This window comes from Scophthalmus maximus, chromosome 11 (assembly GCF_022379125.1).
Source record: "Scophthalmus maximus strain ysfricsl-2021 chromosome 11, ASM2237912v1, whole genome shotgun sequence".
NCBI lineage: Eukaryota > Metazoa > Chordata > Actinopteri > Pleuronectiformes > Scophthalmidae > Scophthalmus > Scophthalmus maximus.
In genome coordinates, this window is record NC_061525.1 from 2,707,017 (window position 1) to 2,731,771 (window position 24,755).

The following is a 24,755-nucleotide window of genomic DNA, read 5'->3' on the forward strand; positions in this document are numbered from 1 at the left end:
CTGCTGGAGCTGTGTCCTATCACTCCCTGTGCTAGTCATTACCATGGTCTGTGGCTATTAATATCCAGGCCAACCAAAAAACGGTGAAACTCAGAGGCCCACTGGAGACTATAAAAGAGATAAAAGAGCCATCATGGTAGGATTGTGGTATCATAACACTGGTGCTAACAGGCCGCTGTAACAGAGACAAATTGTCTGGGAGCGGAAAAAAGTCTGCCATACACCACATCACTCTTTCTTGCCTTCGTAGACCTTGTGGCCATTTATCATATTTTGGTTTTAATGAGAGCTTATAGATAAGCACTGCTTTTATGTCTTTTACTTTCATAGTAGATGACAAACGTTGGCCTGCAGCTTGACTCCACTGGATCACAAGGATTGTTGGAGTCTTCAGGGGGGAAGGACGAGTAGCAAAACATAAAAGCAGAAAGAAAAAACCCAGAGCAAACGGAATAAAAAATCTTCGAAATAATGAACTGGTGTTGATTGCCTTCGTGGCACTCGCACTAACTGGACCTCGAGTCTAACAGCAGGATGCTGGGACAGCGGACATGGTCTGTTTCCTGGCCGTGTATGTGCGTGTATTTGCCTCGTCCCCGCTGTGCTCTCTATCCCTGACAGTGTGTGAGGCTGACCGGGCGTGGCTTCTGGTTCCCCCTCCTCCCGTCAACTCACCTACACAAAGTGTTGGCAACTTTGCAACTTTGTTGAAGCTTTTCAACTACCCTCACCACTTTCCCAAACAAGAAATCAGCGAGCAACAAATTTAGCTATTTTGAAATGTTTTGGGAAACTTGTAAAATGTGACTCAAATGCTAAAATGCATGTAAACCAAACTATTCATTATCCCTCTGTTCCTTGTGCAACACTTAAAGGTACAGTGCAGTGATTTTGAAGTGGGGTTGTATGAGTTGTTTACGCATAGTTTATATGTAACCCTAATGGAGATGGGGATCAGCGATGTCATTTAACGCAGTTTGGAGGGGAAATGGAAGTAGCGCAAGTCTGATACTCTGCCGGCGCGAGTTGGCGCAGTAAATACATGGCCGAAGCACGCTTGAAAAAAAAGTGCAAACTTGAAAGGCTGTACAATTGAACATTTTTTTTTTTTTTTTAGGGAACGTTTTCAAATGTGGCGAAAAATAGTTTTTTCGGTGGTCTCCTCTGTTACGGTGGGACTCAGACTTGCGCTACTTCCATTTCCCCTCCAAACTCTGTTAAATGACATCGCTGATCACCATCTCCATAAGGTAACACATTAAGGAACTCATACCACCCCACTTCAAAATCACTGAACCATCCCTTTAAGGAGTCGTTTCTGTGACACTAGGTCAGCAGGCTATTGTGCTCATGTTGTAGTTGCTCAGCTGGGCGGGACTTAGCTAACATGTAATAACGTTGCAACAGTTTGAGGAAATAATTTCCCAATCAAAATGATAAAGTCAGAAGAAAGAAGCAGGAATCTATACCTGAATGTAAAGAGGTATAGCTAGAACCTAGCCTGGCGTAGCCAGAATAATATGCATTTGAGTATAAGGTATCTCCGTTCATTTTCGATTTCCAAGAGGTGTTACATACAGACGCAGACCAAAACGCCAATTGGACAGACCTACAACCAGTGAGAGCAACGAATCATGTGACGTCTGTTGAGCGACGCGAAAATGTCAACAGAGTAGAGCAGAGAGGAGATGCCTGGGACGATGATTCCCCAATGTCTGTGAACCACTGTTGTCATTTCATGGGATGCATTTGAAAATATCTGTTACTTTTCGTCAAATGCTCGTTCATCAGCTGTGGCCTCGATTGTTCAGGGACATCAGTGAATGAATGACTGCTGCCTGACAAGAAGCACACAAGGCGATTTGCAACGTCTGGAGGACGGAGTTTTGTATTTCACACGGAACGGTCAGGGAATGGTCCCTGCATTGCAGTCACGAGGAGGGACAGAGCAGCAGCCACGAGAAGGAGTGATCGGACACGCGCGTCTCACAGAGAAATAACATAGTATGTATGAAATCCAATTAATTTAAAAAACTGTAACGCACACAAGCAGACAATATAACCTTATTGTGGATGAAGCTGAACAAAGATGACATATTACACATACTTCTGTATGGGTAAACAGAACAATGTCTGTAACGTGTAATAGTAGGATGAGTCTTTTGGTTTTGACTAGGTATGTAGGTAATTCTACTGCTTCTCCTACTGTAGACTCTATTATCAGTATACTTGGGTAGGATGTACTACTGTTTCCTCCGCTGCTGCTGATCTGCTAAACCAACACAGGCCCCAGACTGGCCATAAGCCGGCTCTCTACAGCCGCTGTGAGGAAATGTTGGCCTCCACCGCATCTAATCGGGCCTCGTGGCCACAGTGTAGCTCACAGGGGAAGAGCAGTAATTTGAGCTGTTTAATGGTTCCCCTGTAGCTGGCGGACGTGAAATTGAATTTATATATTTTGCGCTCACATTGTGATATGGCTTTTCACGTGGAATGGCTATGCGAGGATCAAAACGTCATCTCTAATCTCATTTGGTCTCTCGGAGCATTTATTTCTGCTGACCATTGGCCTCGCATTACAGCGACGAGCTGACAAAGTCTGCAGAGATTAATGCATCTCGCGGTCCGGTTCCCGCACGACGCTCCACAGCAGCTGTGACACAGAGTTTGTGGGCAAAGGTCCCCAGGCTATTTTTTTGAGCGTGTCATGCTTCCCATACTGTATATATAGTGCATTAGAAACATTCTGCAGATTCCTCCACCTAAAGGTAGATACTGAAATGTATAACCTGAATTGAGGTGTCTGCACAACATCCATCTTGAAACACCAGTATGAAAATCCTTTATACTCGGTCCCTGTAAAGCTCAACATTTGAGCCCCAAGCAGGATATCTCCACGCCCAAAGAATAGATAGTCATGAAATTGAGTGTGGCTGGTTGAAGGTCGGAAGCGTTGGAGACGTTTCTTCTCAACGAGGACGGTTCAGTTCAGACACAAGAGACGAGTATAAACTGAGGCACTTTAATAGCAGTGCTGGGTCAATGTTCGTTTTGATTTCCAGAAGAAATCAACACAGATAAAGAGTCTATATATATACATATATATATATATATATATATATATATATATATGCTACACATGAGACATAGCTGATTAGTTTCATTCATTTATGTCCTTATTCAGCTTGTTACAGAAAGGGCCTCTGTTCCTAAACGATTAAATCATCAGAGCAATAACATGTCAGTAACGATATGTGTAACCTAAAAAGTGCGAACAGCTGGACGTGAGAAATAAAAGAGAGTCCGTGGTTTGTTCCAAGCGAAATCTGAATGACGACATTTGATCGGAGAAGCATCTGATCAGAGGTCATGGAAGGAAGGGACAAATGTGTTTGTGGATTCGTTGCACAATGTTTCACCTGAATGAATCATAACCATGTTTTTGGATACTTTCACGTAGCGCAAAGAAAAAACCAACCTGTGAATACAAGAGTATACGCAGTACTCACGCGTTCAGGTGACATTAACTGACATTAGTTGTGCTCATGACTTCAAGTTCAATATGTACTCCCCTTTTTAGCTCTGCGTGGACTTCCCCAGCCCCTGAGAGAAACGTCTGGCTCTTTAGCTGCTAATTGCAATGCTGTGTCCACCAGCCGCTTCACCGTTTGGTGCTGAGCAGCTAGTAAACAGGAGTGAGTTGGAGCTTGTTGGCTGAAAACAGACGCCTGGTGAGGGTGGACAGAATGTGCAGCCATCTCATTTGCATGAAATCAAACCGGTGGCCAGTGAGATGAGCAAGGTGCTCGACTAGAGGCCGAAGCGCGATGCGAAGCAGTACCCCCTTTTGTTAGACACGCCAGTATTCTGTGCTTCAGTCGTCTTAAGCAGGATATTGATAATTGAGGAGTAGATTGTCTTTTTTTATAACTCGGTACTAACATTCTGCCCATATAGACACTGCTGAGCAATGGCAGCGTGATATGCGTACACAGCCAGGGGGTGGAAATTGTCCCAGAATGAATGAGAGATGAGATCAACATGAAAAGTTGATTTTATGACGGAAGTTGCATGAATCACAAAAAGTTTTCATTTTCCCAAGTAGTAAACATGCCTGTTAGCCCTGAGAGCAGACTTAACAAGAAACCCGCTTATTGTACTATTGGACTAATGGTTTGAAAGAATAAATGAATGAAAAATAAATTGTTTTGTTTGCTCCATCATACACTTTGGGAATAAAAAGTAAAGTCTAAACCTAAAATTTCACCTTGTGAAACAGTCATTTTCTTCTACAATGATAATCAGTTTTTGACTGTGGAATATAAGCTTTCAGTGCTACAGTAGAATAGTTTCTCCGCACTGCCATGCGATATCAAAATAGGCAAAACAAAATTGGCAGACCAGCTGGATGTATTCATAAAAGAGCTAACATTAGATCAGAGGTGGTTTTAAATAAAGACGAGGCTCTGCTCGTATTCCGTTTCAACTTCATTCCAGACAGCTTCAGCTTTGTCCTAATTTTTCGCTGAGATCCACTGGGAGCGAGTCTTGACGGAGAGAGCGGCGGAGGCAAAACAAACAGAAAGGTTGGAGGAGACCGACAATAGCTGCCCTGAGGAGAGTCCACTGGGGCTGCGCCCCTCCTCTTTCCGCCCTCAAAAGGCCATCAACTATGATAAATAGCCGGCAGGAAAGAGAGGATGAAGGCGCAGAAACACCCACTCAGAGATCATACATAAAGCAGAGGACCACAGATGAGCCGTATAGAAGAAAAAAAAGAAAGAGGGAAGGAACAAATTGCTGGCAGACTGCGGTCTAATCTACTGTATGTTGCAGCTCTCTTTATTCCGCCCGCTCCCTGGGAGTCAATGAGCCGAGGAGGGGACTTCTCACATACTGTGCAGCCCCCACACCCACCCTCTGCCCCTGCAATCCATTTTATTTATGCTTTATTGCGGCAGCCTCTCCGCTCAGCAAGGGGGCCTGCGGCCGTGGGACAGGGACATGTTGTTGTAGCAAAAATCCCACTGCCGTTTGTTTTTTCAATTAGCCGAACGTGGTGTGGAGCACCGGACCTCCCACCCAGAGGTAAATCACCCAGCAGCAGCGAGCGCTCTGGTCCTCTGATAGGCCAGTGAAAGGACGTGAGGGGCTTGTAATGACAGGGACCACGAAGACCCTCTTGAGGTGAACCACTGGTAGCGGATGCTCCCAGCCCAACAGGCTCCATCCTCAAATGGGCAGTAAATTGTATTGTTGCTGTTATCATCATTGTTTTTTTTCTCTATGAGACCTGCAAGCAGGGGAATGGCAATGTCAGTATCTGTCAGATACACTTTTTCTCACTCAGTCTTTAATTCCAATTGCTGCTGCTTAGCTGTTTGTTTTTCTCAAAACTCAACATTTCCTTCCCCTCCAATCAATACAAGGCTTTTAGTGTGAAATGCATGTGCATGGTTTTATGACTTTCCCTGACAATAGTTGGCCAGGGATGAAAAACTAAAATGAAAAATCATAGATCTGTAAAAAAAAAAGGGAAATTCAGACCAGCAGAGTGGGTGAGTTGGATACGAGTCTGTCACTGCACTGATGGAATTAAAGTTTTGGAAATGTACATTTTGCTGAATTTGTCAAGGGGATGTTTCAAGGTCACCAGCAAAATAAAAAAACACAACAGGACAGAAAAAAGTATTCATCTTCTCACAAAAATACAATGAAATAAATTCATCGAAAGATATTTAGAATTATACATTTATCTCCCTTAGTTATTTAGAATAAGATACATACGCCTACCTGTAACATAAGCTTCAAATAAAGGTGTGGTTCTTGAAACTCTAGCCTCCAGGCCAATTACTGCCTCCAAAACAATTGATATGTCAAAAAATAATGACCGAATTACAGCAGAATTCTTTGCTTTTTCACTGGAAACACCCCTTTTTCTTTAAGGTAGCCCCGAAGAAGCCTTAGGTTGTATGGTCTCCCTATGTCTCATGCGTGGGTGTTCTCTGGGTCCTCGGGTTTCCTCCCACAGTCCAAGGACATGCAGGTTAGGTTAACTGGAGAGCCTAAGTTGCCTTTAGGTGTGAATGTGAGCGTGACTGTCAGTCCTGTGACGGACTGGCCACAAGCCAACGTCAGCTGGGATAGGATGGGTTGGTTGTATTTTGGCATGTTCCCCACATAGACCAACGTGAGAAAAGGAAATGAAATGCAAGTCTGCATAAATGGCTACTGGAACTAATTCATACTTTGTGATTGAGAGGGAATTGGGTCTGTGAGGGCGAGGGCAGGTTCTCTTACTACCAACATTACGTTAATAACTTTATTACAATGAGAACCACTTGAACGCAGCAGAGATAAGTGCAGCAAATTAAAAGCTGCTAAAGAGCCACTCTACAGGAGCTCTCTGTTCAGAGCCACTAGAAGACAACAAGAGCGGCGTACTGTTTGTCAAATAGTCTTCTTCTCTCTTAATTTTTTTGTGATGTCCACTGTTTGCTGCTGGGCAGGAATTTAACAGTGGTTTTACTTCTTTTTTTTATCATTATTCTTTTCAAGAACAGCTGCCTGCTGTGGCACCAAATGAGAACAGTGAGAGTGACTCACTATAAAAGTCAATAAAGCTGAGGCATTCTGCAGATTCAGGTGATGATTTTCTGTTGGTTCATCACTTTCACATTTCTATTATTTCATACATATTCATCACAACATGATTTCATCCACTTTATCCGATGTAGGAAAACATTCAAATGCATGCTGTTGGTAACCCAAAGGATGTGGTGTGAGAAGTCTTACATTATTTGTTAGCTCGGAAGCAAACATCCCCTTGAATGAGCTCACCAATTAATTTCAAACAGCGCTTTTGTTTTTCTCAAACCAACATTTAAAATTTACCAGAGAATGATGCTCTTTTTTTCCAACTCTCTATTGCTTTCCAGACAAATAGTCCAGCACAAGAAGCAGTCGTGGCTGTTAATTTACATCATCGAAATTAAAAGGCACACAGCGATAGAAAACTCTACACCCCTATTGCATGGGTTATCTAAAGGGACACTCCATTGATTTTACATTTGAACATCAGTCTATTCATCATGATTAGTGCTACTCAGTCGGTGAAAGCAGTCCTGGAGGAGCTTTGTCCAAGTCCAGGAATTTAATAACCCTGATGATGTCCTCAGGCCGATCACAGCTTGGAGTTCTCTCCAATTACAGTACATTGGTAAATTCCCATCAGTTTTTACCATATGGGTGGTTTAGTTGCCATGGTGATGGATCCACTTTGCAATTGTCTTGCAACACAGATCCATACACTGAGCAAACACCAAATGTTTGATGAAGACCAAGTGATGAAGCGGAATGGGGAAGAGAATAGTGAGTTGGGCTTGTTTCATCAACGTTCTCCTGTTGAGCGGAATGCAACTGAGAAGTTGTGAAAGTGCAGGGAATGGCAAGTGAACAAATCACATCTGCTGATGGAAACCATGAGGTACAGGTTTAACCTCTGGGGAAAAAAAAAAACTGGATGTATAAAATTTGAAAGACGTAGGGAATAATAAAGTCAGTGATCTGTATTATGGGAAATGTAGGATCGTGACCCTAACTAGGGACTCAAAGTCAATATATTTTTTTAAACTGCAATTTTGACCACTGTTTTAAAAGGGTCATCTGAGTCCCTTAACTTTATGGAAGAGAAATACTGAATTGCCTACAAGTCCTCTAACTCATACGATGTATTATGTTGTATGTGGTAAAAATGACGCCTCAGAGAAGTGTGGGCCTTTATTTTCTTTAAGGCACTAAACAAAAGTTAGTGTGGGGGATAGGGTGACATGGCAGAGAATCAAATGATTACTTTACAGACTTTTTAGCAAATTCATTTAAATACACAAACTGATCTAAAATACGACCACCTTCATAGTAATATGCTGCTTCAAAATCGACCCATCTGTTTTTTTAGTGGAGGACACTCTCTGAATAACTGTTACCCCTTATTGAACTGCATGTTTGGTTTTTTTTCAGTACATATGCAGCAATCCAATATCAATACACTCAGCTTCTTACTTGTTATTCTCATTTCAAGAAGTAGCCAAGGAGCCTGTTTTTCACCGATTTATGCTAGTACACATCCCCTGGTTTCAGTCTGAGTTTTTTAAATAAGGTGTTTCCGTTTACTGGACTGTGTCCAGACATTCTATATTACAGAGCTGTGAAATTCCCTTTTACTAACAGAGACAAATGACCTATTAGCAGTCTTGCATTTTACATTGACCAGTGAAAAATAGACGTATCTTTCTCCATGTCTGGATATCAATACAGAAACTGACAGGGGATTCATTCACGCCTCGCTCGTCGAAAGCTCATTGAGAATAAGTGACTGTGACAAGCAATGTGGGAGAGAAATATTCAATTTCACACAATGTCATAACCGCCGCCATTTCGGATTGGGCTGGGCTTTGAAGTGTGGAGTATATAGGGAGGGGTCTATACAGTCTACTCAGGACAGAAAACAACTGCACAGAATTTAAAGTGTTTTAAGATCCGACTGGACCACGTTCGTGTGGGAAACATTAGATAGCAAGACAGGAGACGTACACATTCAACTTGTTTGATGGCTTAGGTTGAAATCATCAAAAGAGAACAAGGAAAGGCCTCATTTGTCTGAGATATTTGTCATAGTTTTGGCGCCATGACAGCATGTCTGAATCAGAGTTGGAATGGAGGACAATGATGACGGTGAATTTCATCCTGGTAATTCGATTATATGTAAAAAATGTAAGGGTTAAATGACCTTTGCGCTGAACTGAACCGTGTGGGCAAAACAATCAACGCAACGGTTCACCTTTCAGCACAACAATGATCTGAAGTGCACAGCCGAGACAACGCTAACGGTGTGGCTTCCGGACAAGTCTCAGACTGTCCCTGAGTGGCCGAGCCAAGGTCCAGGTCAAACCACAGGCTTTCAGAGGTTTCCGGGTATGAATTTTTTAACATGTTTGCAAATATTCTTAAAGCATATCTTCAATTATTTATAGTGGGTTATCGAAGGCAGATTCATGGGGAAAAGTGACAATTGTATAAATTTACCAGTAAATATATGTAAAACATATTTCTATACCTGAAAAATCTTTCCGAAGCAACTGTATTTATTTTAGTTTGCTGTATCGAGTATTTCTTTCATGAAACAGCAGCATAATACCAACAGTAACAGTTGTCGAACCATGACAGCGCTTAATTTCAGGATACCCTTGGTGACCCCACTACTTTTAGCCTCTTTGATTTATTACTTTTAGAATGTGTATTTATTTTTGTCTGGACTATGCTCAGTGGCACTATTTTTATGACTCAATCCTTTGGTTTTCTGGGCTGTAATCTTCTATTATCAGCAGCTGGTTTCCAGGAGGACACTCTTAGCTGAGTAACAACAACAACGACAACGACGACTAAAATCTCAGCATCAAATATCAGTCCCAGTATTCTTTCATTTCATGTATCATTTTTCTAATTTTGACTTCCTGCTGTTTTATATTGTCTTCCCACTTTATGATGCCAGATTGCTGTGTTAAATGTCCATTGATCCAGCGGCATAATCCCTCCATCGCCCGCCCTTCCAAGCATCTAGGAGAAACCTCTGCGATGTAATGTCAAAACACAAGACGTTCTCTAGCGCCAGTCTTGGTGGTTCAGAACGAGCAAACAAGTCTGTCCATTCTGAACTACAGTAAAAACATGGTGGTGCAACATGGCGGCCCCCATGGAAGAAGAATTATGAATATTGAATTCAATTTCTACCAATAGATCCCATTAAATTCCTGGACCACTGGACCTTTGAGTTTGCTTTGTGCTGTGCTTGTCCTATTTCCTTATTTTTGCATGAATTCCCTGTGTATAGATGCTTTTGATTGGATCTTAGATTGTTGTTTATTCCTGACTGGATCCTGATCTCCTGTTTTGATTCTTGCCTGCCTCACTATCCAATGTTTAAGCTGATGTTCCGGTTAATGGCCTCCATTGTGCCTGCATGTGTTCTCCTCTCCGCCTGTTAGCCTTTCCAGCCTCCCAGTCCCTGGCGACCTCTCTGCCAGTATCCTGCTCTAACTCCAGAGGAGACCTGCGTCCACCAGTGGCCTCTTGCTCTGCTCTCTGTAAAAGTTGTTACAAAAAGTCAAAATTTTGAAGATTGATACACACACAGTTTTTTTTTCCTACTGCAGCGTAACAATGAAGAGACCACCCTGCGTCTTTTTAATGCTTGGCAGACTCAGTTGAATGCCTGCCTATTTGTGTGTGCTGTAATTCATGCTAATTGCTCAAATGGCAGTAATTTAATGCAGGGTGGAAAAAAAAACCCAAACCCCCCTAATTAATTAATGAAAGAATCCAGTAGCAATTACATCTTCCTAATGACTAAAAGAATATTAGATACATGCCCTTTTAAATTAATTTTTCAGCATGTCAATGGTTTATAATTATCTAAGGAACAGAATGATCTAGGCCTTCCACTGCTCAACATTTAGCTCAACATCCTGGAACCACTGCTGTTATGCATGAATCTGACGGAGGATAACAATCAGTGTTTTCAATCAAGTGATTAGATGAAGCATGCAGCTCTTAGATTCACTTTCCATCATTGACTTGAAACGTATTGTTTTCTAATTAGGGTTCACACAGGTTTTGGAACAAAGATATTGACACCAGTAATTCATTATTTATTACTAATTTAACATATTTTTCATTATGCTAATAGCTTAAGCTGTCCTGATCAGTATCTTCACAATATAAATCTAATACAAACAAGACAATACATTTTCCATCCGCAAAAACCTCTCAAGGACTCAATAATTAATTTCACTCCTTCTAATATTTGTACTGGTGCCAATTTTACTATTTAACTTATTCAAGTGAAACCCTCCATTGGAAAAGTGATTTCCTATGGCAGAAATCTTGCCGGTCCAATCACAACCGATTTTCTGATAATGGGCTGGGTTTACTTTTGTAAACCAAGATGGCTGCCACTGATGAATGAGCATTTCAATCTGCTATCTCGCCAGTGAATTTCTCCCACAAAAACACAAAACACTGGTTCACAGACATTTTGGAATCATCATCACAGACATCTCCTTTCTGCTGTACTCAACAGAAGTCACATGATTTCGTTGCTCTCACTGGTTGTAGGTCTATACAATTCTGTCCAGAGGCAATTTGGTCTAACGCCTCTTGGAACTTGAAAATGAACTGAGAGGTCCCAGACTAATTTTAGTATTAGTCTGGCTATGCAAGTCTTGTTACCTACAGGATCATTACCTGATTTTGTGCCCCTAATGGCAGGAGATATACAGATTGATTGTTGAAAATCAATGTTTAAAAAGAATATAACTAACCTCCTCATGAAAACAACACTGTGGAAAATGTTTGATCAGGTTTCATCAGGAAAAAAAAATGGTTTTATACAAAGATCATAGTTTTGGTTAAAATAAATACTAAATATCATTGTCATTGTTACAATAATAAACACGTGGTAGATTACATAATGACTGTGTTAATGGTTAAAAGAGACTTTGCCTGAATTATCTGTTTGTCAACTCACCCATCCACCTAGACTTTCTACCCAAAGTGACTTTGTGGCATTATACCAATGTCAGCTGCTAAATGGCATATTGGGACACATAGGTCACTTAACAATAAAACACGACTCTCGGTTGTAATAAGCTGCATGCACAAATAACCTATGGGATCATATTTTATGGGAGGACACATTTTCTTTGCTGGGGCTAAGTGTTTTTTGGCCATGGAAAAATTGAAAATTTACTTCTCTGGCTCATGTATTGTAAATGGCCTCACACACTTAAATTAAGCTATATGGTGAGATTTATTGTGCCTGCCTTTGTGTTAGATGTATAGTGCCTTCCGGACAAGTAAGAATATTGGCCATGCAGGGATGTGGTTAGAATAGCCAGGAGAATGTTGTATTTATGTCAGAAATTACATATTGCACATTCAGCCATGAATACAATCAAATGTCCATGGTGGATGTCTGTCATTCTCCACTGTTGCCTGGACCGCATTTTTCTTTCTCTGCCTGGGAACAATAAGTGGCACGAGCAACTCGATGTGATGAATCCTATCTCACCCAACACATGCACTCCTTTTCTGCTCAAGCTGTAGACATTGAGTGTATTGATCAGTAACCTTTGTTTCAGTATTTCAGACAAAACAAAACAAATAAAGCCAAGCAAGCGTCTGCAGGGGTTTGAATGGTGGAGCGCAGAATGGAGTATTTCTGTGGTGCATATCTGTGGACAGTTATAGCCCAAGTCGGGGGAGCTTTAACTTGTATAGATCTGCCTGCAGTCGAACCAATGCATCAGTGCAAAAGCAAATGTTGAGAGAGGCTGAGAGAAGCTACGGTTTGATGAGCAAACAACCTCCCAAACAACTATTACAAGTTCTAAATGTAAATATGTAAGATTTCTCTGCTGCCGAACATGGTTTCTTCCAACATTTGAAAGAATTATGAAGGCGAAAATATGTCATGGGGGCATCATTGAGTATGCACAGCTGAAATTAAATGGGAATATTAGTAGCAATGTAAACAGCTTGTATTAAACAGTTGCTATTGTGACATGACGAGATGGTCTGCAGCCAGAGAAGGGCTGTTGTTGGGCTGTTGTTGAAATTGGGGTTGCTTTCCACTGATGGAGAAAGCTCTTGGAGAATAAAGGAAGAAAAATTGATGCTGAACTCACAACGTTTTCTGCTGAATAGGCAAGTACAGTGCTGTTTATGCTCCTGATAACCGTGTAGCAACAGCAAAAAGCGCACATATTCCAATTTTAAGGTTTCAAAATCAATCCTAACTATTCCCCATGATTATACTGTGTCTTGTAAGTTTTTGAAACTTCCAAATAATCATTGAACACGATGCTGCAGTGTACGTCCCTATCAATTCAGCAAGTTGGGGAATAGTTATAGATCGGCCGTGTGTGTGTGTGTGTGTGTGTGTGTGTGAGTGTGCGTAAGAGAGAGAGAGATACTATAGGCCTGGGCTTTCTTGCTGATCCAGGTTCCAGCAGGAGCATATAACAAAAAACTGTCTCCGAGGAGAGAAGTTAATAAACCAACACTGAGTATATCAGTATTTGAGGGCGGATTGAGCTGTTACCAGCTGGTAACCAGGCCTATATTTACCTAAACCAGGGAGACAACCAGAATACCTGTATGTAGCACAGCACTGTGACACAGCAATTTTGGGTACATATGGTGACGGTCATTCATAGCCTGTCGAACCATTGCAGCGGGATGTTCGAAATGTACAGTGCATCCAGGAATGTTAAACAGTTGATTCAGGGTGTCGGCTAAAAGATCAAAGCTTGGCCATTAACTGAGATGAATTTGGAGACGTGTATACTTTATTTTGTTTCAATCTTGAAGTGGATGAGGCGTCTCCCTTATCGAAACCATAATGTGCTCTTTGAGGCAAGATTCACTACCTCGACCACCACCTAGAACTGTAAATATGATCTGTTACGCTCCCCTTGACGCAGTTGATTAGGTCTCCAACTGCCTTTAGATCTCCCTGGACCAATATTAGATCTCCCTGGACCAATATTAAGATGAATATTAATGAATCCCATAGAGATCATTTAAGGTAGTGACTTTTGTCTAGCATAATATATTCAAAAAGTAGACCTGTATAAAATTGCAGACCTGAGTTCAGAAAACCCAAGCTTGTAAATCCCTGTTTTGGTATATGTTTCATATAATATGAAACAGTGCTTTGGACCTGAACTAAGTATGCATCAACGTGAGTCAATAAAATATTATGATTCCCGAAAGTCGAAAAATGTCAAAGCAACAAAACTGCATGAAAGAGTTAGCATTTCATGTTCATCTATCATGTTGCCTGTCATCGAAATTCAAGTGTCACCCTTGCTGTATGTCTTATGTACAGCTGGCAGGTGGGATCTGATCTGTAGTTCAGACTTACATTGGTATCGGAGCAGGACTGATCCAGCACGGGGCCTCGGGCTGTGGAAGCGGATGGAGATCTGATTGCTGTGGCTCCGCACCACCAACCCCCTCATCAGAATGGACTCGTTGGCCAGCATGGTGTTCTCCCCGTAGCCCACGTCTTCCAACACCACCTTGTCGCCCTCAGATAGATTCACATTCATCACCTGAAAGAGAAAAAACACAAAGTGGGGATTTGACAATGTATCCATGACATAGACACGCAGCAACAAGAGCTCAAGATCGTGGGATCTGGAGAAGCTCAGGGCCTCGAAGCAGGATCAGAAAGAGATGTTCAGCCTGCCACAGGAGCTCATGATCCCCTTCCATACACCTCTGAGCAGCAATCTCTTCCTTGTACGTAAAATGATAAAAGGATGAATGATAAAATGACTGTTTGAAAAGATAAAAGATGATACTGTCGGACTATTTTCACCTGCGATTTTCAGGAAAAATGAAAGTACAATAGGCAAACTCTATCCACTGAGGGGGACTTTTAGATGTGGCTAAAAGTACAGGAATAAATAATAAAAGGTCTGTTGAAGGTGTGTAAATTTATTGAGAGCTAGTAAAAAACAGAGTCTAATTTCAGGTATTCTTGAACATACTTGACCAATGAATTAAATACTTTGATTCTGATTCACCAAGGGATTGTGCAGGGATGAACAGACCACCACAAATTACCATATCAGAAAGTCATGCTGTTGACAAAGTGCTAGAGAGCTGGTCAAAAAAAAATCTGCCTCTCACTGCATGCACCATTCATGCATATGGAAATTACATGTAAATTTCCCTATTTACATAATATGTATTTGTAGTCACGGCCATTCACATCGAAATTGCACCCAACTCACTAACACGTTCCAACAGCAGTTGCCCACATTATTGTGGATAATTTCATACGCGGCACATAAAGGAGTCTATCCATTCAGAGTGGCAGCCATTATTGTTGCCACACCACGCACCATCATCGACGGCAAAGAGAGAGTTTTCACACGGGTACCAGCCTGCGTGGATTTATTTTAGACCTGAAGCAACGTTTTTTGACGAAGGAGTTATTACTTGTACAATTCAAGGGGCTTGTTTGCACTTAGTGGGGGGTAAAAAACAAGCACTCAGCTAAAGAGTGTTGACCTGAGAACCTCGGTAGGTGACCTTGACCTCTGTGATTGAAGCTCTGTTTGTGACAAGTGCAGTGCAGTTAGTCACGAGCCCGTTGATCACTGACATCTCAGCATGGATGTTGAGAGCCAGTGTTGGACGTCTGCTTTGCACAAATCACATGTGAGAAATATAGGGAAAACCAAAGGACAACATGGAGCTCAGCGATTACACAGCAGATAGGCCTGGTAATTGTCAGCTTGTCGTCTTCGCTGACCGCCCGTCCGGTGAGGAAGGCTGCTTTTGTCAGCTTTTATCACAGCATGTGCATCTTTATGCAGACGTTAAAGGGAGCGAGGCGTCTCGTCTTCACGTGGTCCTCCATAGATCATATCAACTGCATCCTATCTCACCAAGCGGGGAGATTAATCCACAGGTCCCTGCTGAGGGCGTCTGTGATGCCGCACAACCACTGACAGGACACAGGTTACACAGGTGGACTGTTGTTGGGGTGAACATTGTGAATATATATCTATGCAAAGTAGGCGACTTAATGTAAAACTAAAGTAGGCATCTTTGTTCCTCAAAGTAACACATTTAGAAGTTGAAATGTGTTGTATGCATCGAAAACAACAAGTATACTAGCAAGTTATTTTATTCAATGTTTGATAAATTAAAGTAGAAGAAACCACTCTTACCCCAATCTCATGTTTAAAGAACGATAAACTAAAAAACTCTACAATACCACAATTTCGTTGGCAGAACATAAATTTGTATCACAGAATTATAAAACATTCTCAATTGCCAAGAGTTCACAATTCTTACCCTTGAGAAAGAGGTTTGGAAAATAATTAAACTCAAGAGATCAAGATCACAAACGTTACTAGAGTAGAATTACCTTCAGCTTCAGAGGCTGTTGCCAAAAGCAGTGCTTTTATTTGGCAAGAAACTGTCTGTCTCCTTTAAAAAACGTGTCTAGAGGATTGTGTATAACATTTAAAATGTGCAATTCTGCAATGAAATGACAATTTGGGCGTTAACCAAGGCATTTTTCACTACCCAGTTTAAAAGAACAGTCCTGATGTCTTCATCATTATACACACAACGAACCAGCGCAGGCATTCATCAGAGTTCAGGTGAATACAAACATCCATAATCAGGGTCAGGAGTGACCTCTGCTGTGCTGTTGTGTATAAAGTAATGACTCGCTGCCATGTTAGGAGGGGGGTTCCACGTTCCCTAATGGTTCCAAGTTAGACGAGAAAGTAGATACCACTCTCACTACTGTTAACTTGCCTCCTGGAGGAGGAGATGAAGCATATACTCAAAACTTCACCTCTGAAAATCCCTGATTTACATGTTGCTGCAGAACAGAAAATGGAAAAAAGAAAAAAAGAAATAAGAGACAGATTGCTGTTACATGCTGGAACCGTCTCAACAGCCATCTGCAGTGACTGTGCACAGCTTCCCTAATCCTTATTGTCAGTGAGGTGGCCAACACATGATCTCCACCAGAAGCTGTGCCTGCTACTGGCACTGCACAGAAATGCTGTGTGGCGGGATGACCCGCTGCTCATGAAGAGGCAGTTGCAGAAAGTGAGCGTCCGGTCCCTTTTACCGAAATATTAAACTGATCCTGTGAACCAGAGATAAACTAGGTGAGGTCAGTAATTCTTTGAAAACGAATGGGTTCCCGTCTTCTTAAAGAGACTAATGCTCTTTCGAGACCGTCCTCCACCAAAGAGCGACCAGATAGGTCATTTTATAGACGACATTTAACGACGTAATTGGTCCATTTGAAGACGGCTGACCTGTAGCAGAACAGGTAGTTATGTACATGGCCGCTAATCTAAACCCTAACCGGGCGGTGGACCTGGTAAGTCCGTCGAGGTGTATTTAAATGGATTAGCTCATATTCTGTGATTTAATTGTGCGGATTCTCTGCCAGGTCACCCTAACTCTAACCATCACCCTTACCTTCACAAGCTCCTCAACCATGCTTTTAGAGCCCACGATGCTCTGAGGCAGAAAAAAACCCCAAAAGGATTTGTGTTGGTGAAGGCGATATTTTCACGAAACGGTCAATATGGTTGTTTTTTACCACATACGACATAGTGTGTCGTATGCGTTGGAGGACTTGTTGCCTCTGTCAGCTTCAATGCCAGAGAGTGTTTGTGAACATTTCCTCCCACAGAGCTGATAAAAACATGACGAAATTTCCACACTCAGGTCATCTGATGATAAATACGAGGGCTGTGTATTGGCGAGAACCTGGCGATATGATACGTACCACGATACAGGGGTTTCGCTTCAATTTATTGCCATACTGTAAGAAAGGCAATATATTGCATTTTTTTAGAATCTATTTTTAGTATAAAGAATACACCATATGCATAAAATCAAATGTTCACAATATGCCCATTTTTTAGGTTTCTCAAAAAAAAAGTGCATAGTCCCTGTAACATCCAAAACACAACTTTGGTGGTATGAAATCTCACAAGATGGCAATTAAATCTGCCTGTGTCAATTAAAGTAAAAGTGCTTACAGGATTCCCGAAGAAAACATTAAACAAATGTAAACAAAAGCACATAAGAGTCCAACTTCCACTCATCTGTTATGTAGATAGATATATAGGTACTTTATTGATCCTAAGATGGGAAATTTCGCTGTGTGTGTGTGTGTGTGCCCCCCTCCTTGCTCCTACCGAGTCAGTGATATGTTGCTGGGAGGGTAAAGCATATGCATCATAGTACGGAAGCCTTCGTTCTCCATAACACTGAGAGGGCGCATATCTTTGCAAATTAGTGTTGGAGTATTGACTGAGTTATTTTGGTTGCATGAGTTGAGGTCGGTGGCAACTTCTGTGAGTCATTTTTGGTCCAGAGTGAGTTGGGACCAGGTTGAGACGGATGGCCTCGTTTAACGTAAGCCGTTTGCTGTTCCGATAGCGATATTGTGCCCTCAGATATGTGTTCCCTAAGTATTCTACTTTGGCATGGCACATTTTGCAAATGGCATTGCTCTTCAGGTCTGTTAGCAACAACATCTCTGTTATCACTGCAGTGCTTCTTTTTGTTACTTCCGGTCCCAGGTCACCCTGGCGTGAAATGGCTGCACACTATCAACGGTCGGAGTTAAACACAAAATGAACCAGTGCTCGCCACGAATGTTTGCACGTGAAGTAATAATTGAAAATCGATAGTGTTTTTTGAGAGTCGATACAGTATCACAAAACATGATATCGCGATACTCTAGTGAATCGACTTTTCTTACACCCCTAATAAATACATGGAGATGGTGAGAAGAGAAGCTTCCTTAGGTGAAGTGAAGACCAGGACTTGGGTGAGAGCTCTGGGAAAATATAGCTGATAAGCTGACCTTGAGCTAAGATTATTTTGTTGATGTCAGCGTCATATTAATCACATGTAGTCACCCTCTTTTGATAAATGGCGAGTCGTGTCGGCAGTCAGGACGGTGGTGCCATCTTATTCTTTTGTTTTAACGTATGAAAATGAGGGAGGGGTTGATGCAACCTTACACTGGTTACATAATAAACTGTACAACCCCTTATTCATTTACAGTGCACTAAAACTGAAATTTTACTTGCAGCCCACGTATGGTAGGGGCCCATCCAGCCTGAACGCAACATGAATGACTCACATTGCACCGTACTGGCTTGTGTATAACAAGTCATAATGTGCCGTTAATGAACTCATGGACACAGCATCAGGATAATAGTGAATAGCGGAACAAAGGGCATCGTCGAGTAATCACATTATGCCTTCAGCTCAGGGATAATAAAACACTTGAGGGAACGTTGGGAGACATAATCCAATTTGGCCTGGCACCAGCCCAGCTTCTGCATAACTGTACCTCACAAACATGATCACGAGGGCTGTTCCCCCTGTCTGGAAGAAGAGTTATTACTCGGACAGCAAAATGGATTGCCATACACTTTGAAATCTTAATCACACGGCAGCACTTACATAAATAAAATAGACTCAAAATGGTCACGAGTATTTAAAACATGGCCTATGAATGAGAAATAAGTACTAAATTATAACAACGACTAAACACCGAGCAATTTGAACGCGTGTAAAATCTTAATCTTATTTTAGTAAAATTTCACCAACGCACAAACCACATTTTAATAACAGATTGTTTTACTCTACTCCTGTGTGATTTGATTTTATCAGGCGGGTTTTGGAGGTTTCAGAGCTCGTTTGTGCCCTTATCCCTCGGAGCCTAGAATAAGCAGAGGGTTTGGACGCTGTGTTGGAGCACAGAACCATGGATTGACCGATGCTTTAGTTTGTATTTGTATTTCGTACTATTTATTCGTGTGATATGTTTCTATTCTTTTGATGTGTTCTTTAAAATCTTCTGTTTGCTGTTCCTGAAGGGACAGTATGTTTTTGGGTCCAGCTTTGTGGAGCCCCAGACTTGTGATCTATCTAACTGGATATGGATTAGGGATGGAGGATAGAGAGGGACCGATGAGGAGAGGAAAAAGGCAGGGAGAGTAGGAGAGGAAAGGGCAGAGCAAACAGAACAATGAGACAAAAAAGTCAGAGACCTATAAGAAGTTGATTGGCATAATATTCCAAGAAAACATTCTTGTGAATGAAGGACATGCTTCATTTATTAATGGCAGAACATTAAGTCTAAAATTAACTTGTTGGTCTATTTGCCAAGGCCCGGAAAAAAAAAGACCAATGGCCAAAAATGATGAGTCAGTGTTTCCATTGTATCAAAAGGTTCTGCTACGGGAGCAATGCGACTGTGGTGAAGTTGAGGGGACGCCGCATCATACTTTAAATGGTAACATTCAAAATGTATTTTTGAAATCAACAAGCTAAAATATAAAAGTAAAAATATTCTTTGCATCATTTAGTTCTCCCTTCTACGACATACAGCGAGTATTAGGGCCACATTGAGAGGAAAAAAATGTTGAGACTTTGAGAATAAAGTAGTCAATTTATGAAAATAAAGTCTTAATATTACAAGAATAAAGTCATATGTTAACGAGACTAAAGTTGTAATATTATGAGATTGAAGTCGTAAATTTGGTCTCTGTGTTATTTTATGTCAGAAGAGCAGTCCCATGCGTTAAAATGAGGAACGTGGAGGACTTTGTGAAGCTGTAGTTCAGTCTAGCGTTTAATAAACACGTAACATGGATACCACGACATTAACGTACCTGTTGTCAGTGTGGCACGACACCAGAGACAGCTGTTGCCAGGGCTCACACCTGTTTCCTGGGTTGCTGTTTATTTCCGTAATATAATATGAAACAAAATCAACATTTTTCTATTAAAACCACGACTTTACTCTTGTAAAATTACGACTTTATTCTCATCATATTACAACTTTATTCTCGAAGTCTCACCTTTATTTTTTTTCCTCAATGTGGCCCTACAACTCCTCAACTCCCACACAGTCAAACTGCCCCCATGAGAAAAAACTTGATCCATTGGAGACACTGACTCAGGTGTATAAGAACGTGTTGTGCAAACCACTTGCTCTTTGCCAAACAGGCCTATTCTGTAGATCAGCAGCTGATGAAAACTAAGAACAATTTACAATTAATAATTTTTCCCTTAATGTGTATACTGTTCTTCACCGTGGTCCGCTTGAAGCTGTGGTGGAGAGGAGGACTATGAACAAACTGTTGTCCATCACGGATAACCCGGACCATCCTCTCCACCTCACACTGGACAGACAGCGGAGCTCCTTCTCCAATAGACTTATTCAGCTTCGCTGTCACAAGGACCACTACAGGAAATCTTTCCTGCCACAAGCCATAAGACTTGACAACGCCTCACCTCTGGTTGACAGAAAAAACTCTGGACTCTGTTTAATCTCAATTAAAACATAAATCATGGTAACATTTGCACCTTCATGTTACCATGTTCCTCTGCACACTACTGGCAACTGATTGTACTTCTGCACTATTTCCACTATTAATATTCATGCCAATTCTTTATGATTTATTAATCTTATTCTCTATATTTTTGCAATCCGTATATTTTTTACATTTGTTTGTGTATATATTGTATATGTTTTGTGTGCTGTGTGAAACGTGCTGCTTGTTTCCCAGCTTGGGATAAATAAAGTAACTAACTATCTATGTATCCATCTATTGAGAAGACAATCATTCATTTGACATTCTGCTGACTATAGGAACTGGGGACTGTCACTGAAATATAGTCCTCTTCAAACCATCACACACCTAATTTATATTTCTATACTGAATCAATAAATTCAGATTTATAAAAACCATCTGTCTGGTGCAGGGTGGAGAACACTGAGTGCTGTGCTGCAAAGAGACGCTTCTCTCACATCCATTTACTTTATAAAAGCAACAAATGACAGCTGAATAATTCAACTGACATTCCCTCATTAGGTATAGCTCGACAACTTTTGGGGGACAGTGTGGTGGATGAGAGCTAAACAGAGACAGATGGAACCCTGGGATATGGTGTTGACTAATGGATCATAGTATATATATGAGTTTGTGTGCGTGCGTGTATGTGTGTGTGTGTGTGTGTGTGTGTACATGCGCGCGTGTGTGAGAGAGAGTTGAGTGAAAGCAAACGCGGCACCACAAAGAAAGAGATGCAGAGAAATGAGGTGGAGAAGCAGTGTAATGCAAAATCATGTTAAATGTCGCAGACTGTATTTCTGTATTATACATTCCCCCTGTTCTCCACAGAGGCTCACTGTTGATCTCATTCTTTTTGCGTTACGCAGACACAGAGCCGGAGCCCAGCAGAGAATGAGAGGCCTATTTGCCTCTAATTGCTCGCCTCCGTCAAATCATCACACCTTCTCCCTTCATCCAGAAAAAAACAACAAGATAAAAAAATGCTAAACCTGCCTCTTAACACAAGCTGTGTTTTAAAGGCTCACTTAAAACACTGCCCCTGTCATGATATGGAAGCAGCCCGTGTGTGTCCTTAATGGGAGCTCTGTGTGTCTGAGTGTGTGTGTGTGTGTGTGTCTGCTAATTAACGGCAGTAATTAAGAGGGAGGTGAGTAAATGATGTCGTTGTCGAGGGAGCATCTGTTCCAGCAGGAGAAGTGGAGAGGCAACAGTAAAGGTGACTGGTGATGAAAATCCTCACCGACTATCGGAACTGTCTCGCCCAAGTACGCACTACAGAGATTAACGGGCAGAATTTCACCTCGCATGAAGACTAAATCGAGACCGCCTTCCAATTGCCCCTCTAAATTTATAAAGATGGCAGTGATTTCTGCAGACGTCATATTTGCACAAAGGATAGGTCTGAAGTTTTTGAGCATCCTTTATTAGGGTACATGCAGGAAGGCCCCAGTTGGCCGGCAGGTTCTTACCAAGAGCCCCCTTGCTGTGAGGCAACATCCGAACTTCCATGTTACCCTGACAACCATTCATATGAGCGTGAATGGCTGTCTGTCTCTATGTCCCAGCCCTATGATTGACTAGTGGCCTCTTCAGGAAGTGCCCTCCCTCTCGCCCGGGGTCAACCTGGATTGGTTTCAGCGCACACGTGGCCCTCAAGGTAACAAGTATCTTGGAATAGCCAATGGATGGACAGATATGATGAGATATATTAAAGGGGCAGTAAGTGTACCGGAGAAAGCTTGTTGCTTTCTTTATTGCTGTTGTAGTTTTACTGCTCTGACCGGGCCGCGAACCATGGTATGGGAGTGCAACTAGGCCAAAAATCGCGGAGTTGTAGAGCCACCCACCAGCATGTCTTTTAAGGTGTCGACGAGTGATGCTTACAAACTGCACACAGTGTTGATAGGTGCGGTACGCACCTTTTTTTTTTATTATTTACAAAGCCTGGGCTGCGCCGAAGACCCAGATTTTTCGGCGCACACACAAAAGTGAAAGCTAACAAACGGTGAGGAAATATTCGCAGATTTTTACAAAATGTGTATTGCTTTAGAATCCCTTACTGCCCCTTAAAATCCCATGACATGTTCCTTCACTACCACACATGCACACGCACACACACACACACACACACACACACACACACACACTCACACACACACTGCTGTTGCCAGTAATATTGTAGTGTAGTAAACCACAGCGGAAAAAAGTCGATGGCGAAATGCTCCATTTCCTTCTACTACAATGACCAGCTGTTTTAGTAAATTAATTAGTAAAAAAAAATTGTCATTCTATATTTAAGAACCATTTATTTAAAGATTTACATCTTAAAAGGTGATATATGTGTTTTTGTTATTGCCACATGTTTGATGTTTTTAGTGGCAATTAAGGTAAAAACACAAAATAACCACAAAGAATACTTAATTTTGGACTGAAACTGAATGTGTTGGAAAACTGCATATATTAAAGGGGCAGTCAGCGATTTGGGAGAAAGCTTGTCTTTGTCTTTGTTGTTGTTGATGATTTTACTGCCTCGACTCAGCGACCAAAACCCCTGAGTCGTAGCATCTGCTGTTAGCACGTCTCTTTATGTGTGGTAAGGTCTGCACCATTTGTTTTCAACTTACAGAGCCAGGGCTGAGCCGAAAAACAGATTCATTTTCGGCGCACACAAAGAACCAACTGCTAAGCGTGAGGAAATATTCACCGATTTCTACAAAACATGTATTGGGTCAAAATTGTTACTGCCCCTTTAAGTGATAGTATTTCCAAAACATATTGTATACAAGAATCCCGCATTCAGATAAATGAGACAATTAATATAAAGGAATGATTCACGGTCGCTCAGAGACCAGCAGAGCACATTTATTATATCTGATATACACACACATTATTGGACCATTTTCAGGTCACTTTCCGCCTTTGGCTATTAAAAAAAGGGCTTTTATCAACTAACAAGCAGCTTACAGATTAGTGGACTGTACAGTCCTTTTCAATAACTCTACTGTTTCACATTAAGTGCACTGGAATTCTTTCATCATATCTCCAGATGGTGATTGATGCAATAGATTGCACCCATGTTTCCCAAGCAGAGAAAACCTTCTCACACATTAGCCGGTGTAAAAAGATCTCTGCAGCAGTCGGCTGAAATGACCGGACAGCGATAAGTCCATTAATGTAGCCAGGTGCTCACTATCTGCAGTTAACATTCAGCAATCCACTTAAACCACACAGCAACACACTTACCTTTGATTGCAGCACTATATTTCCCATGTTTAGCTTTAACATACTCAATCAGCCCAGGTATTAAATGCCTTTAACGCCTCTGTAAGGATATTATTTTCCACCAGCCTCTGACTCTGGGTGTTGGAAAGGATCCTACATTCTGCAAAAGTGGGAACAGTTTCCACCATGTTTTTTTTTTCTTTTCTCTGTGCTTTTCTTACTGGTGTGAAGTGGGAAGGGTTTTGTTAAATATTATGCTTAATCAGGAATAAGACTTTGATTACACGTGGTGGGTTTTTTGGTTTTTTTTTTGTGGCTGTCTTGTGTAATTTGCATTGAATTCATCCACGGTAAACACTGAATAATGGCGCTACGCTGTGGTGTAACACCCCTCAACACATTAAACGTTACTTTTCAGTGCAGATGTAAATGCATTTACTGGTAGGAATGTGTGGGTCTCTCATTCCATAATGCTGCCACTGTTTGCCATTGTTAGTACAATTAATAAAGTGGTAGCATGACTTTGATGTGATGTCA

The 24,755-nt window shown here is 41.5% G+C and overlaps 1 protein-coding gene across 3 annotated transcripts in view; it reads right to left on the reverse strand.

The window, feature by feature from the left end:
- LOC118299710 (seizure protein 6 homolog) overlaps positions 1 to 24,755 on the reverse strand; it is a 157,674-nt gene that overhangs the window by 36,485 nt on the left and 96,434 nt on the right. For all 3 annotated transcript variants that reach the window (XM_035623658.2, XM_035623656.2, XM_035623657.2), the window contains one exon: positions 13,985 to 14,174. In XM_035623658.2, coding sequence (XP_035479551.1) covers positions 13,985 to 14,174 — 190 coding nt within the window. The remainder of the gene's footprint in view (positions 1 to 13,984; positions 14,175 to 24,755) is intronic.